Source organism: Accipiter gentilis, chromosome 3 (genome assembly GCF_929443795.1).
Source record: "Accipiter gentilis chromosome 3, bAccGen1.1, whole genome shotgun sequence".
Lineage (NCBI taxonomy): Eukaryota > Metazoa > Chordata > Aves > Accipitriformes > Accipitridae > Astur > Astur gentilis.
In genome coordinates, this window is record NC_064882.1 from 13,460,943 (window position 1) to 13,476,632 (window position 15,690).

Sequence of the window (15,690 nt, forward strand, 5' to 3'; positions counted from 1 at the left end):
TAGCACTCCAAATACAACCCAGCACTCTGTTATCCCAGCTGGTGGAAGGCCTAGGCTTAGCTCTCATGCCCAAGGGAATCTAATATTTTACCTTTCCAGGCTACACAATTTTATGAGACAGCAGGAAAAAAAAAAAAAGGAGGTGGAGCTGAAAGGATTCCAGGCTGTATTAAAAATTCACTAATATGCTAGGAAATCTCTTCTGAACTTAAGAACCATGCAAGGAGGTAGAAGACAATTATCTTATTCCTTTAGCTTACCATCCAGTCAAATTTATGCTAGAGAACTTTGTTAGAGGCTTTGTTCTCTTCTAGTCAGAAAAGCAGCTGGACAGTATGTGGGCAAACTGTATCCTGTCTTGACTTCTTCAAGGTAAAGTTCTAGTGTGAACCTAAAGCAAGAAACTGCCATTGAAATATAAGTGCATAAAACCTCCCATGTATTTGTCACAAACTTCAGCATGCAAGTGCACAATCAAGGGACAGCTATTCATGAAAATAACTATTCAGGTGATTAAGAAAGGAAGAAACTGTTTAAAGAGCTGCTTTTTTCTGTATATATTTTTGGGACTTCAGAAAAAAATACTCAGTAATTTACATAGCTGATATTATATGTTTAAAGAAAAATGCAAACTACCGAGAAGGCTACTTAAGGTTGATACCCATCAATCTTTATTCATACTGGCCCAATTACTTTTTAAACACCATTAAGTAGACACACACTGCCATCTAGTGAGCATCTCTAACATAGCTGCAGTTTGATTTCTGAGGAGAGGAAAATGTGTTGCTTGGAGCAAGTAACTTAATACAGTACAAAACATATACAGACTTAAAAATGCTGCACTGAATGCTTTGTCAATTGTATATTATATAATAGAGATACACAGAGCAAAGCTAAAGTGTTTTATTAATAATTTATTGTCAGTAAGAAAGACTGGCTAATGGTAACTTTCAGTAAAAACCTTTACAAGACCATTGGATCACAAATATACAGACACTATAAAAACTGTGTCATGGTGGTTTTGGTTCTAAACTGGTATGTAGAGGGTCCCCAACACACTTTCCAAGAAGGGAAAAAATGTTTACAGTTCTAAAATACAGCAACCCATTTAAGACATTTTCATGTAGCTGACCCAGAAAAATATCAGACCTATGTACAACGGGAATTGTGTGAATATGTTGACTTTTTTATAATGAAATGTCAAACCATAGTTTTTGAGGGAATACATAGAGCGATGCCCTGATTATAAGAAGTCAGGGTGCTAGTTTTTAATGGCACACTAACACCACTAGTTTCAGTGGAAAACAAATTCACAAAATATCTACAAAATCTAGTTAAAACTATTAAAATCAAAACTGTACATAAAATTTACAAAAAATAGGAGAAAATTAATTGCATTAGAACTATATAAATATATGCATCATGCTAACATGGAGAAGTGGTATGTGATTTTTTTAACATAGACAATGTAAGTACAAAAGATGTTCCGAAATGGCACAGCCAATGGAAGTCTTGGAACTGTCCAATTACAGTAGGTCAGGAAATGGAAAAAGAGGCTGATTTAGTGAAAAGAACTGCATGATCCAATGCTGCCATGCCAGTTTAGCTCACTGAAACAAAAGCATTCACTGTGGCTGGGAAAGAGAAAAAAATAAAAAAGCTCTTGAAAGTTGTTCTAGGATTGATAAAGTTTAAGAGTCCAGGCACTTTTGTTGAGTGTGTCAGACTTCTGTATGTTGCTGGGAATCAAGTGGAGGAATTTTCACATCTTCAAAATGACCATCATCTCCACTCTCATAGTCACTCATCATGACTTCAGACTCCATTTCACAGCATGCTGACACATCAGAGCATGAAGCTGTGGAAGCATACACAGACATGGACATATTGTCTACAGTGGGTGCTTCAAAGTCTCTATTGTACCCTAATGTGTAAGGAGCATAAGGTTCTCTGTAACTGCTGTTGACACCACTGGTTGTGGTCTGAGGTTCTGACATGTCTGCGGGATAGTGATGGGGAAGGTACTGATTAAGGTTAAATCTCTGCCTGCTTCTTGTAGAAGAACCCAAGCTACCTACGGCTGGCATGTCTCTGGGTGGCTGTATTGACTCAAACTGGTCGCTGTATTCTGGTGGTAATGGTGGAAGCTCATCAGGTGCAGGGAAGTCATCAGGTGGAGGTGGAAAATCACTTTCTATGTCATAACCACCAGGGTAATAGTCTGTATCGATGGCATTTGGATCCGTGTAGAGGGGAGCTGACTCCTCGACCACTTCGTAATTTGGATACTCTTGGATACCTGGCAACTGAACGCTTGGCATCCAGTCTGATGTATCCCAGTGATAACCTGAAAAGTTAATTTAAAAAAAAAGTAGTATTAGTATCTTGTCTTCAAGTCAGTCTGAACTAGAAGTCAACACATGTATTAAGATGATGCAGTCACTGTGATTAGGACATTACTTGTTAATTAGAGAGCAGTTTGCCCCAGTTCCACAAAAGACATTCAACACAATACAGCTTTACATTATGCCATGCATTAGATACTGCATCATTCACACTTGAACTTTCTCAGACATCTCACCTAACATGGGAAGAGCTGTAGGTCACCTATGGAATGTGCTATCACAATACACAATGGTATAGAATTGTTCACTGGATAGCGAAAAGAACCAACAGCCTCCCTGGTGCAGCTAAATTCTTAGTCAGTTGTTGAGTAATTACAAATTAGGGTGACAACAGCTGCCTGTTTTTCTTAAGAATAGATTTAGCATATATAAACCCTGCTTTTCTTACATAAAAGAAGTAATTTCTAATTGGTAAAGTATCCAGACCATTTAAAGCAACTTTACCCCTTAACTGAATTGTACAAGTTAATTTCACCAAATGCTGTTACCTCTACAGTAACTGCCACACCTCTGACAAAAATCTTTGACTATTAGTAAAGACATTGTACATTCAAAAAGAACAAACCAGGAAAATCAAGCTTAATCATGCATAAATGACCAAACTTGATTCTCTCTTGCAAATTCCCCTTGAATAAGTTTGTATTCATCTGCTGGAAAGTAGATGTAAGCCTAATCTCATTAAAAAATAATTTTCTCATCTGAATACCAAAAAGGAAAATAATAAAGAATTGTAATAAGGTATAAATCTAGTAAAAAGTAATCACTGCAGACAAATGCACAGCAAGCAACTGATAGTAAGTCTGTGTTAAAACCAAGTATTAACAGAAATATTTTGGTGAACATCAATGAACTGCATGCAGAAGTCACCTCTTGAATTGCTGAGGTCAGGAACAGCAAAAGATTCTTTAGGTGGCAGAATGAGAAGAAAAAGGAAAAAAAACATCTGTAGTTAGGAATCAAATAGTAGAACCAATGTGAAGACAAAGAATGACTGTCACTATGACGTTCATGCTGCTTTTGTCCAGTTTACTTAGCGGTACTAAAGTTGGTATTTTTTTTTTCTCCTGAGCTCCTTCTTTCTTAGACTTGAACTGTAGAATAGCTACTGAGTTAATGTACAGCCCACTTGGGACACTGCTCTGTAGTGGCAAAATATGCAATCTGTAGTTTGCTGAAATCCTCCTAGCAGTAGATTTAGGACTTCTTTTTACCCTTTTTAGCAGACTTGGTCTGATTTTTTTCTTTCCTTATATTCCCCCTTGTTTTTCAATACAGGGCTGCATCTATTAGGACTTATACTTTTAAGTATCTCATTCAAAGATGGGAACTCTCCCTTTAGTATCTCGCTTCCCTACACTGTGCACTAGGAGACCTACCTCCCTTTGCACAGCAATCCCAACAACTCATGCTCAGCAGAGAACTGTCCTGCGTTATCTGACAAATTTTAAAAGTTTCTCTCTTCAGGAATCTATATTCCCTATTCAGGTCTGTAAGGATGGGCAATGCCTATCTTAATACCAGAATCTTCTCCTAAGAATTGATATTTTTAGCCATTCTTGGGACTGGAGGGACAGAGGTTCACTCTTGGCAGGGGTTCTTTTTTGGGGGGGGGTTTCTTTTGTTTAAGCTTGCCTAGCCCAGACAAGAAAAAGACCGTCCACACTAAAGGAGGTATCAGTCCAAGATCTGAGACTCTTCAAACATCTCTGGCCTCATCTCCAAGAGAAGGTTCTGACCACTAGTCTACTCAGAAGACTACATTCATTTTTCTAGGGAAACTGGATGCAAAACCTAACGCCAAGAGGCAGACTGTGGCCTTATGGTTTAGAGCACTTTTACCAAGGAGTGGGGAGATCTCGGTCCTGTCTTCTTCTTCTGAGGCAAAGACCCTTTAACATCAAATACAGAAACACAGACTAGAACCTGATGTGCCCATCTTCCTAGGTGGCAATCTGCTAGACTGGAGCTATATTTCCTCTTGCACTCAGCATTGTTGATTTGCACAGAACTACGCCTTTCCTTGAGGAGCAGAACACAGGCCTACAATGGTCCTAGCATGAGACTAGCTATAGTTCATGCTTCCAGGATACCTGTTGGACAAAACCACTTGGGGAGACTAAAGGAAAAGACCATGTGTCCTTTGACCTTGCTGAAAGCTTGAGCAAGGATCTCTGCTGCTCGAACTGGCACCCTCCTGAGGGTGTTCAAAAGCAGAACTCTTTACCTGAGATGCTTTGAAAGAAGGAATACTTATTAAGAGTAGAAACTTCCAAGTATTAAGAAGTAGCTGAGCAGGACATCTTTAATCTCTCTACAAATATTCTGCAATGCATAAAACATTTGTATTTATCTTAGTGATACTAAACCACCAAGCAATACTTCCAACTTTGACTTGAGAACTACATCCATCCTTTTTAGTTTCTACCAATTAAAATCTCAGAAAATCTGAGTAACTTAGTTATTAAATATTTCCCCAATAGATTTTGCCTTTTCTAGTCTTGTAATTCTTCCTTTCATAACTACTGTGCATTACAGTTTTTTAGCACTGAGGACTATGGTCTATAGGTACATATTAATTTAATACTTGCATGTAATTAGAAGTCTTTGCACTTGTCTGCTGTTTTGGGAGTCTGCATACATTAGACAGGATGTACTTCTAATAACAAACGAAGGAGAAGCTTTAGCTACTATAATTAATTTTATGTTCTTAAAATGGCTTCATTTTAAGTAGGACTTAATAAAAAAGTAGGGTTTCCTAGTCTGTATTAAGAAAACACTGTGGATGTTATTTCAGAAGTAACCTCTGCAGACTGATGGTCATGGAGTGAATTATTTGCATATTACTGGAACTTTAAAGATTTTTTTTAGGTCAATTAAAACAATAGTTAGCGTTTATGTATAGACTCACTAGCACCTTTATTACTACTATTATTTTGTAAAGAGTGTGTTTTCCAGAGTGGTCAGTTCTTACATGTCAGCAAGAAAGGAATAAAATTCCATTGAAAATGTCTACTACACACACACACACAAATATATGCATGTATACATATATACACCCAGACATACCTTTTAGATACTGATGTAAGGCTGGGTAATAAGTAACTACTTAAACTAATAGGGATGTTTATGCCTATATTCCTCAACCGCATACTAGAAATCAGTTTTTTCTGCTAGAGACAGATTGATCTGAAGACCAAGGAAGTGAGTACTACTATCAAACTCCCATTCTGCTCAGCTGGACAAGGTGCCAACAGATGTGGGTGGGGGAAGAAAAGGAAGCAGGGGCTGCTGCTTTTTCATCTACAGCAGTGTATGTAATTGCCTTTGATGCTGTCTCAATTCTGCTGGGAGCTTTAGTGTAAGTATTTTCAGAAGAGAGTGAGCACCAAGAGCTTTTCATGCCAAGACTTTTTCTTCCAAGAAATCATACTTTGAAACCTGTCCACAGGGTAGCTACAGCATACACATGAAAATATGAACAGATATACAATATAAATATATTCTTTGCTAAAACTTATCAGAAAGTCTAAGTAAATAATATAACTCCCATCTACTAGGGCTACGTTACTAGAAGACAAACGTGCATTATTCTGCCAAAGCAGTAAATAAGTATGAAAACATGTATATACCTTCTTTTTCCACCGAGTCAACAACAGCATTGACAAGGTGTATTACAGTCACTATGGAAGCTTGTAAGGGGTATAAAAGGAGCAAATTAAAACAAACCTATAGTTAGTATCACTTTAAACAGCATACAGATATACAAAAACAACACTTTAACATTGCAGTTCATTACTATTTCATAGAGCAAGTTTATTGGTGTACATATACATTTACTCTCTATCTAGAAAGCAGTTGAATATAATACATAAAATACATCCCTAAACCTGAATTTTATCCTTGATGAACATGGAAAAGTACTTGTAAGTACTCCTGAAGCAAATTCTGCACAAGCACAAAGTTGCTTTAGTTGTGTTAGAATTTCTGAAATGTTGCCTAAACATACCATTTGCATAATACTTCATCTAGATAGCAATAAACTAGGCTTTTCTAAAGGCGTGTGTTGGGTGAATTAAGGAGTATTGCATTAGGCTTCCCCTTTTAGACTGCAAACTACGTTTCCCCCACCCCCCAATGGTAGACCAGGGAAAGAAATTTTCACTGCAATGAACTAAAATGCTAGAATATGAAAAATAAATACTGAAATCTTCTGTTGCTGACCTACTTAAGTTGTATGTGAACAGTGGTATCACAGTAGGATTACCGAATTCACGTTGTAACATTCTTATTTAAAAACAGCCAAAATGAATGTATTTTTTATGTCTTTCCTTTCCCAAGATACTTGGAAGGGAGAATGATTTACTCTTGCAGGGTAGGATGAGGTAAGCACATGAAATTTGTTTGTATGGCTCAGGAATTAGATTTCAAACTAATAAATTCAGTATCTACCAAAAAGGAAGGAAGGAGCAATATTTAGGGTGCTACAGCTGTTTCTCTTAAAATGATGTATTAATGAGTAATCAATACATGACAAGAAACGTGAGTAAGAATATATGAAATATATGGGATGGAGAGGAGGGGAGAACAACATGTACCACACAACACTTAATACCACAGGAAAAAAGTTGAAAGTTGGTGTCAGGTCTACTGATAAAATGATGAGTACTGTATGCATACCATTTTACTTTCACCAATCATTAACACAGATGTTTCTTTTCATGCTATTAAGAACAAATCACTCTACTTCTTCCAGAAGCAGAATGTTCTTTATTCCTAAGCTAAAGGAATTTCAAATTTTTTACCATACAAAGACAAAAGCAGAAATTGGAATAAAGTGTCAAAACACCTTATCTTAATGAATTAAGTTATGAGACAACTGTGGCTTTGTCCAATCAGTCTGAAATGTTTCTCAATACGTAGATGCATTCATACCAACTGTAAAAGCATCTGTTATCACAATGGAAAAGTAAAAGCCTTCCAATTAATAATAATAAAACCCACAAATACACATGCTGATTATATTTTGATGGACTGGAGTTATCAAAATATTTGTATTTTTATATTGGCTTTTTTCAATGTATGAAATTTTTTAATGAATTCATTTTAATCATGGTGAAAGCCAAATATAGTGTTCTACTGTAACAAAATTCCTTTTTGTGCAGCTTCCTTCATTACTAAAGTAGTCAAACTTACAAGCAGTCCCTTAAACTCTGCTCTCACTCAGAACTGATCTGATCCATATGGGAGCTGAGGTCGCAGCAAGAAAAAGAGAAGGAAACAAATGAAACTGTAACACCAGAAAGCTTTTTACTCAGAGCTGAACGTCAAAGTGAAAGTTATATTTGTGCAGAGGCCATTTTTCAAATTCACTGTAGTTTTGTATAAGGCAGTAACTAATGATTACCTAGAAGAGTTTCTCAAATTTGAACACGCTTTTAACACCTCTTAAACGCAAGGCTCTGAACACCTTGTGCTGCATTTTCACCATTAATATTCTAACAGCACAATGATTATATGTAATTTTAAGGTAATTAACACGAAGTGTAAGATAGGCAGAATACTTTAAAAAAATTAACATATCTGGGTATTAACATAAGTAAATACAAATATATATTAAATAAGCTATTATTTAATATATATTCCATATATGTAAGTCCTACTGATACTAAGAGATACAGATGCAAAGACAGAACAAATGAATGTAAGTGGCAGCACAGAATGATTGTATTTTACGTACCATTGTCATCACACGATTCAGACTGGAAGGAGCTGAGAGACTGGACCTCAGACATGCTTTCTCTAGCACTGTAAGGATGGGAGTTCTTTTCATCCAGAGGCTTTTTTGAAAGGCAAGGGTCAAGATCTACTACTTTAGCTGAAAGAATAAGTTTCAAGTGAGACAACAGATTTTAGATTAAAGAGTCAATAAAATTTAAGGCTGAGATCTACACATTTTTTTACAAAACTTAATAGAGTATGAAGCCCAATCAGGCTCAAAACCCAGTAAAGTCATAATGCCTTTTGTATTCTAACAGGCATAGACACAGACTTTGCACTCACATTAAAATTGTACCAGCATACACCTTTAACAGAAAAGTAATAAAACAAGAACATTTCTTACTGTCATAGTCAAAATCCCAGCTGGGTTTCTGTATTGAATCGCTGTCTGAAGGAGAGTTGGAGGGAGGTGGAGGTGGCAAATTTGGTGCTACACTGCAAACAGCTACAGCTTTGCGGTGACCGTGTACAGAATCTGGGTTAAAAGTACTAAACTCTGGGTGCTCTGGGATAGCGGACCCCTCAAAAGAATTCCTGTCAAGATTATTCCTGGAGTCGCTTGGAATGCTTGGAGTGTACGAAATGGGACGAACAGGAACCTGTGGTGGGATGTCAGAGTAAATGTTCTTATTCAATTTTGCATCAAAATAAGGTCTTTGCAAGAAAGCTGTTGTAGCTCCAAGTTGCTTGTCTTCAGGTTCTGGCTGGTGCTTCTTCTTTCTACTAATCACTTTGCGGCAAACAACAAAAATCACAACTAGCAAGAATATTCCTGCAATGAAAACAATAATCCCAATCACTTCGGCTAAGCTAATGTTCCAAGATGTTGAAACGTATTTGTTAAGAACAATGTCTGTGCAGTGTTTTCCTCCAAATCCTCGGCTACAATTGCAGTGATATGAACCGTAAGTATTCTCACAGAGGGCACCATTAAGACATGGGTTTTCTATGCATTCGTCGACATCAGTCAGGCACCTAGCAGAAACAGAACAGAGCAACGATGGTTAGTTTACATCAGTAGTCTTTGTTGTAGTCTCCTTGTTCTCAACAATTCTAGATATATTTAATATACAGTACTGTACACTACCAGACAATTTGTTGTTTTATCAACAGTCCAGATTTCAACCAGTTTGAACTGTTAAGTAATACTGTTAAAAATTCAATATATGTGGAACACTACCTACCTTTCTCCACGAAAGCCTGCTTCACACTCACAAACAGGTCCATCCAAACTGTCAATACACTTGCCACTGTTTTTACAAGGATTGTCTTTGCAATACGGACCCAGCTGGCACCTGCAAAGGCCAAACAAAGAAAAAAAGGCGGGGAGCATGAACGAACCATTACCTTACTGCAAGTGAGTATATAGTGTGGGATTCAGGGCTGTAACATAGGGGCTGGCATTAACTTCAACTAACTCCAGTGGGTTTCAAAGGCTGAGCTTCAAGTAGGAAACAGATAAAAAAAGAAAACAGAGCCTATTCTCTAAGGGTTTCATTGGTACAACAAACCATACAAACATACCTTTGGCCTGTATATTGTCCTCGGCACTGGCAGATAAAATCATCGCTGACTGGGATGCAAGTACCACCATAAAGGCAGGGGTTGGAAGCACATGGGTTGACACTTACATCGCAGTGAGTTCCCATAAACAAAGGTGCACACTTGCAATAGTAACCTGAAATCAAATACAGTCTTTTTGAAAGACACATATGGCTTTACTGGATTTAAGATAAAATCCTCCCTACCCACCTACCTGTTTGAAGAGAGAGAGGATGGGAAGAAACACATATTTTTATTGAAAGATGAAGGAAAGTCTAACAGTAAGGTTTTTCTTGAATATGAATGAAGGATAACTTCCAATTCTCTCACAAAGCTCAAGCTTGTCACAATGATTTCAGAATTTTTAAAGGAAGACTAAAGTAGGCAGTTAAGAGGATGGACCTCAGGTGTTCACACTGAAGATTAAATCCCCACTTTGTCTGATGGACTTTGTCTACTTCATACCCCAAGGAATTGCGTCTAGAACACAGGCAGACACAGCCTTCCCACTGCTCAACAACCAGCCTTCTACAACTGTAATTCTTGCTTTCCCAGAGAAAGTTTTGTCCTTCAAGGCAGGGCAGTGGAAAAGCAGTTCTGAAAACTAATAGCAGAAGATTGCACAGCTTACCTCCATTTGACAGTGCATTGCAGATGCCTCCATTCTGACATGGGCTGCTTGAACAACCTTCTGTGGTAGTCAGTAAGCATCCAGGAGTCACATCTACAGATTCTTCCATGTGTGCATAATTTCGTGGCTTACTGTTTAGGGGCAGCTCTTGTCCATTAAGTACAACAGAATCCATACATCCTCTGAAACCATTGCTAACCTGAGGACTTCTACCGTGTCTTGTACCTTGCTGCCGAATGTGACCACCAAAAAACACATGATTATCTAGGTTTAGTGTCCTAAGTGTACCAGGAGCAGTACCAGATGCAGTATGCACCCTATCCAGAACAAGTCGTGCGTAATTTCCATCCACTTCAAGAGATACTGAATGCCACTGGCCATCGTTAATCTGAATGCTCTGAACAGAGACAATCCCAGGTCCACTGCCACAATCAAATTTATATTGCAGCCTTCCATGGTGAATCTACAGGGGAAAGCCACAACATCAACAAACAGTCTGCACACTTAAAGAGTATAAAATATTGATGCCTATAAGTTTATGTTTTCTGGAGAGACAGGATGATGGTGGTGTTCATAAAAGGCAGTTTAATAACATTGTATTCCAAACAGTCACAGTGATTGTGATTCATTCTATACAGTTCTTTTAATTAAAATGTATACTTTGTACATTTTTTCCACTAGTAAAGAAGTCACAGATCATCAAAAGATTACAATACTTCAAGACGACCTTTCATCTTGTGCTTTAAGTGTATGGACTTAATGTGCTTTCTGTATGGACTTAATGAGTACTATAAGCAAATAAATTTAAATTTGTTATTTAAAATAGGTAATTCAGGGGGGTTTTTTTGTTTGTTTTATTTTTAAAACATTAAAGAAAACTAATTCCTTTTACATATTAAAAAAATCTGTACAAGTTTGTCACCTGGTTGTGTAACACGCTTTACCTTGAAGGCAATTCTCAATTATAACAATTCTACAGAGAAGTTATGATTCAATCTTTTAATTTAGCACAAAAATAGTAAGAAGATGGCAAGAAGAGGAAGAGATATGCACTAGGAGATTTTAATATACCTCTAAGATACTGTAGTCTGTTCCTCGAGCATACATAACAACTGCATGAGCAGAGTAAGTTCTAAGTCTCATTGTCAGCTTCATTTCCTCTTTGTTCTCATTTTCCATGAGACGGTATTTCACATAGCTGCTCCCAGTAAACGTCACAGCAGAGCCAGCTGATGCTTAGGAATACAGAAAAACATAAAATGTGTTAACACAGGATTGGAATCAGATTTATATTTGAAAGTAATATGGTTTTACGTAGAGATTTTGAGAGTTAATTTCTTACCAGGACACTGTCCAGCTTTGCTGTCTTGGCAAACACAGGTGTATTTTCCTTCCTTTGGATCTCCTAAACATTCAGTACCTTCAGGGCATGGGTTTCCTTCACACACGCTATTCACCTGGGGGCATTTCCCTTCTGTAAAATGAAATACATTATTTCTCTCCTGTTGGTGGTAATGGTATTTTGTGAAAAGGGACACTTAAGTACAGTAGCTGAAAGCAACCCAAATGACATTCCTATCAGACAAGGAAGTGAAGTAACAGTTGTGGGATATGACTGGCACAATCACAGACTAGACAAATGGCATATACAGTGGCTGATGTTCATAGTTATCTTGATTACTGAAACAATTCAATGGATAAAATTTGGAAACTGGTGTTGTGTTTTAGAGGTTTACCATTACTATCATACACCACAAAAAACAACATGTAGATATTAAACATGGACAGAGTGGGTTGGGGACAGCAGAAGAGTGTGTCTGTATTTGGGACAGAAAAGGAATGGACTTTAAATATTTACTTATGATGTGCAAATTCACCCAGCAACGTTAAGTCATGATTTTAAAAAGCAATGATTTTAAAAAGCAATGCTATTCTCCTCAGAGCTAAAGACAAATTTCTGTTATAAATCTGTACACTTATATGTATCTTAAATGATATTCCTTTCCCAGTTCACCCTGTCATTCCCAGCCCAGTTTGGAAGCTGTGTGGGCTACTTCTCTAACTAGAAACCAGGAAGTATTCAGGTACTTTGCAAGAACTTACCTTTGTGTATACAAGACTGAAAATGGCTGGCAATTTAGAATAGGCAACAAAAAAAGGAACTTCTTTCATAAAATGGAAAATGAAGGTGTAACTATAAGAAAAAAACCCCTCCCATAAGCTTATATTATGTAAACTCTTAAAATGCTGTAATGAGGCAAGAAAGAATTACCCCCTACTCTGAGTAAAATTAGGCAAATGTTGCAGTGTGGGTGACAGGATATTCTTAATCTTGTCCTGTAATATAAATTTTGCCCTGTGGATTATGGCTATTCAAAACCAGAACTATCTTTTCAAGGATACATTTTTCCTTACTGCTTTTCTTACCTTTACAAAGACAAACTGCTGTTCTGTGATGACGGGGAGTGACAAAACTCAACCTGGCTGTGCTGTGGGTTGACATGATGTTCTCATCCACTGTTACCTTTTCTTCACAAAATTTCAAAGGACAATCTAGGCCTGCGCAAAGCTTATGGAAAACATCAATTATCCGGACACCTAAAATCTCCTCTAGGTCAGGCACAGAAGAGTTTATCTTGTGGAGCAAAATTCTCATTGGGTGCTGATAGCTACCAGACTTTTCAATATTCAGGAGGACATCAAGATTTGAAGGAGGATCAGAAGGCTGCAAACTAACAATCTGGATGTCATTTCTCCTTACGCCCAAGATGTTTCTTAATGCTCTCTGGAAATTGCGCCAGTAATCACCGATGAATTCTTCAGGGGCGAGGTTTGCAAAGCGTATTGCAATGCTGTGATTTAGTAAATCTTGTGTGATTTGTCTGATGTGTACAGTAATATCAGCTGAAGTTGTAAATTTTCCATCTGTAACAGTGACATTTAGGAGGTACTGTCCTATGTCTAACCTTTTATGTGCTATTAGTTTGCCACCAGTACTGGAAACAGAGAACAAAGATTCCATTTTGGGGTCCAGACTGTATGTCAAAGTGTCATAAACATCTTGATCAGTTGCATGAATTTTCCCAATGACACCACCTGAATATTCTTCCCCAAAGGCTGTGATAAAGATTTCTAGAGGCAGAATTGCTGGAGAATAAATGCTCTCCTCAATAACTCTAATATCAATGTAAGTCAAAGATGACAATGGTGGTTTTCCATTATCTGCCACCTAAAGGAAGACGAGGATAGAGTTAGGTTTTTGCTTTATCTCAAATTCTACTATAGATATTTGTACTGTATACCATGGATTGTATTTTTCTACCAAAAAAAAAAAAAAGTTCCTACAGGAAAATGCTTTATGTAACCTTTGTAACACGGGTCCTGACACAAAAGTTAATATTGAAAATTTAAAAAGCTTATATATGCAGGCACACACAAACATGTTTTCACTTCTTCCAAGATTAAAAGTCTACAGTGCTCTTAATACCTGGAAATGCCAAGAAGCTACTAACATTTGTAGCAAATACAGAGGAAATGTACAGTAGCTCATTTCAGACAGCAGATGGTGTCTGAAGCTTTTTTATTTCAAGCATGGAAACACATTACAAATGAGTCATGCACTAGGAATTTACAACGTGCTTCACCACAGTTATTAGGAGGTGGTCAAAGACAATCTGAATGCAGTATGCCAAACAGTACTTCAAAAGAAAAACAATACATGTAGAAAGGTACAATTAATTATGTTGTCTTTCATGATTTGTGATCACGGAGAGGAAAAAAACCCCACCTGTAGTGCTATTTGCTTCAGACAATTAAAGTAATTAACAGAATCAGGCTAATTCAATTTTAAAGCCTTTTTAAACATCACATTCCCTGTCATCCACCCCTTTTTGACAAAAGCATATGCTGCTGTTGTATGAAGAGGGGACAAAAAAAGAGAGTAGAAAAATGAGAAAAGAGCATTCCCTTGGGTTCACTTCCTTTCTATTTCTCAGTTCTCTTTTCCCCATCTACCTTTTTCGCAGAGCTCTTTCCCAGTTACTGAAAGTGAGAGTGAAGGAATGGGCAAAGAACAATTAGAGGGATGTGAAAGGACAGAGGCGATGCACATGGCTCGGAAGGTAGAAGATACCCTGCATTGTTCAAAAGATTTTACAATAATTTAACAATGACTACAGGTAGTTGCTACACTTTGACGATCTATGCAGATAAGCCACTTTTGATTTTTCATACAAATTTAAGCAAAAGAGGAAAAACTCCAGGCACAAGATTATCTGTGGATGTGCACATAATTGTAGCATTTTTAAAAGGTAATGCATGTCTCAGAACTACATGTCTTCATCTGTTAACTCCAAAAGAAAGGCATGGCTAGAAATTTGCCCTCTAGTTACCCAAACATAAATAACGAGAGAAAGAGAGAGAGAGAGCTCAAGTTGGCAAAGTTCTGTTTTGCCTAGTTTTCTGCCTGGAAACAAGACAAGGCAGGCAGTTTAGCTACAGGAGAAATGCCCAAAGGAAACAAGGGCTTAAAACAAATAGGCAAGCAAAATTATAACAAATGAACAGCAAGTAGGAAAGAAGAGCCCCAGGAGAAATGATTTTTTCAATAGTGCAGATATTTTAAAAATCTGCTGTGGTTTTAAACTAAAGACTTCAGAGTGTGGCACAAAGGACTGTATGACTCATAGCTGAAGATTTCACACACTAATGCTGTGAGACATTTGTTAATGGATAATCTATTTCCTTTGGAGAGAGGGAAAGCAAATGTGAGTGGCATGCACATGTAGGTGGCTGTAGGGAAAAAAAATATCCTTATTTCTATTAAAATCATAAAGGTAAAGTAAAAGAAAGGCTCATGTTAAGTAAAGTTTTTTGGTGGTAGTGGGTATGTGGGGGGTGTATGCGAGAGGTTGCTTGTGAGTTTTGGTAGGGATTTTTTTTTGTTTGTTGTGGTGTGGTTTTTTTTTCCAATTAAAGTATACTTGTAACATAAGACGACCTCTGCCTCAGCAATCCATTCAGAAAGCAACTAAGGTGAAAGCTGTCAATACTGAAAAGCACACCAGCGAAGGTCAGTTAAAAAATGAAAATGAGTATCAAGAGATCATATACAGCCATTAAGTTGTGAGCTATAAGATGGAAGTACAGAAATTAAAGATAGGGTAAACTTGAGAAGATGCCTTCCTACAGCCTTTGAAAAAAAAAATATCTTTCTTTTAAATGTACAGGGGAAGAATATTTTTCCACAAAAGTCATGTATCTATTTTTGTGTGCACCACTGGAACTGAAGTCTTGTGATATGGAAACGCTAGTTTTAGTCTTAGATGCCTTCAT

General features: G+C 37.3%; 1 protein-coding gene across 7 annotated transcripts in view; it reads right to left on the reverse strand.

Moving 5' to 3' along the window:
• Window positions 1-648: 648 nt before the first annotated feature.
• The window catches only part of FAT1 (FAT atypical cadherin 1), a 113,314-nt gene continuing 98,272 nt past the window's right edge, over window positions 649-15,690 (reverse strand). For 4 of the 7 annotated variants that reach the window (XM_049797537.1, XM_049797576.1, XM_049797560.1 and 1 more), the window contains 11 exons: window positions 12,784-13,585; window positions 11,699-11,830; window positions 11,428-11,591; window positions 10,357-10,819; window positions 9,708-9,861; window positions 9,368-9,478; window positions 8,527-9,158; window positions 8,143-8,280; window positions 6,035-6,094; window positions 3,273-3,308; window positions 649-2,347 (listed from right to left, as the gene is read on the reverse strand). In XM_049797537.1, coding sequence (XP_049653494.1) covers window positions 1,722-2,347; window positions 3,273-3,308; window positions 6,035-6,094; window positions 8,143-8,280; window positions 8,527-9,158; window positions 9,368-9,478; window positions 9,708-9,861; window positions 10,357-10,819; window positions 11,428-11,591; window positions 11,699-11,830; window positions 12,784-13,585 — 3,318 coding nt within the window. In that variant the 3' untranslated portion in view covers window positions 649-1,721. Of the gene's footprint in view, window positions 2,348-3,270; window positions 3,309-6,034; window positions 6,095-7,598; window positions 7,653-8,142; window positions 8,281-8,526; window positions 9,159-9,367; window positions 9,479-9,707; window positions 9,862-10,356; window positions 10,820-11,427; window positions 11,592-11,698; window positions 11,831-12,783; window positions 13,586-15,690 lie in introns of those variants that run through there. The other 3 variants (XR_007505573.1, XM_049797542.1, XM_049797549.1) reach the window with 3 other exon arrangements.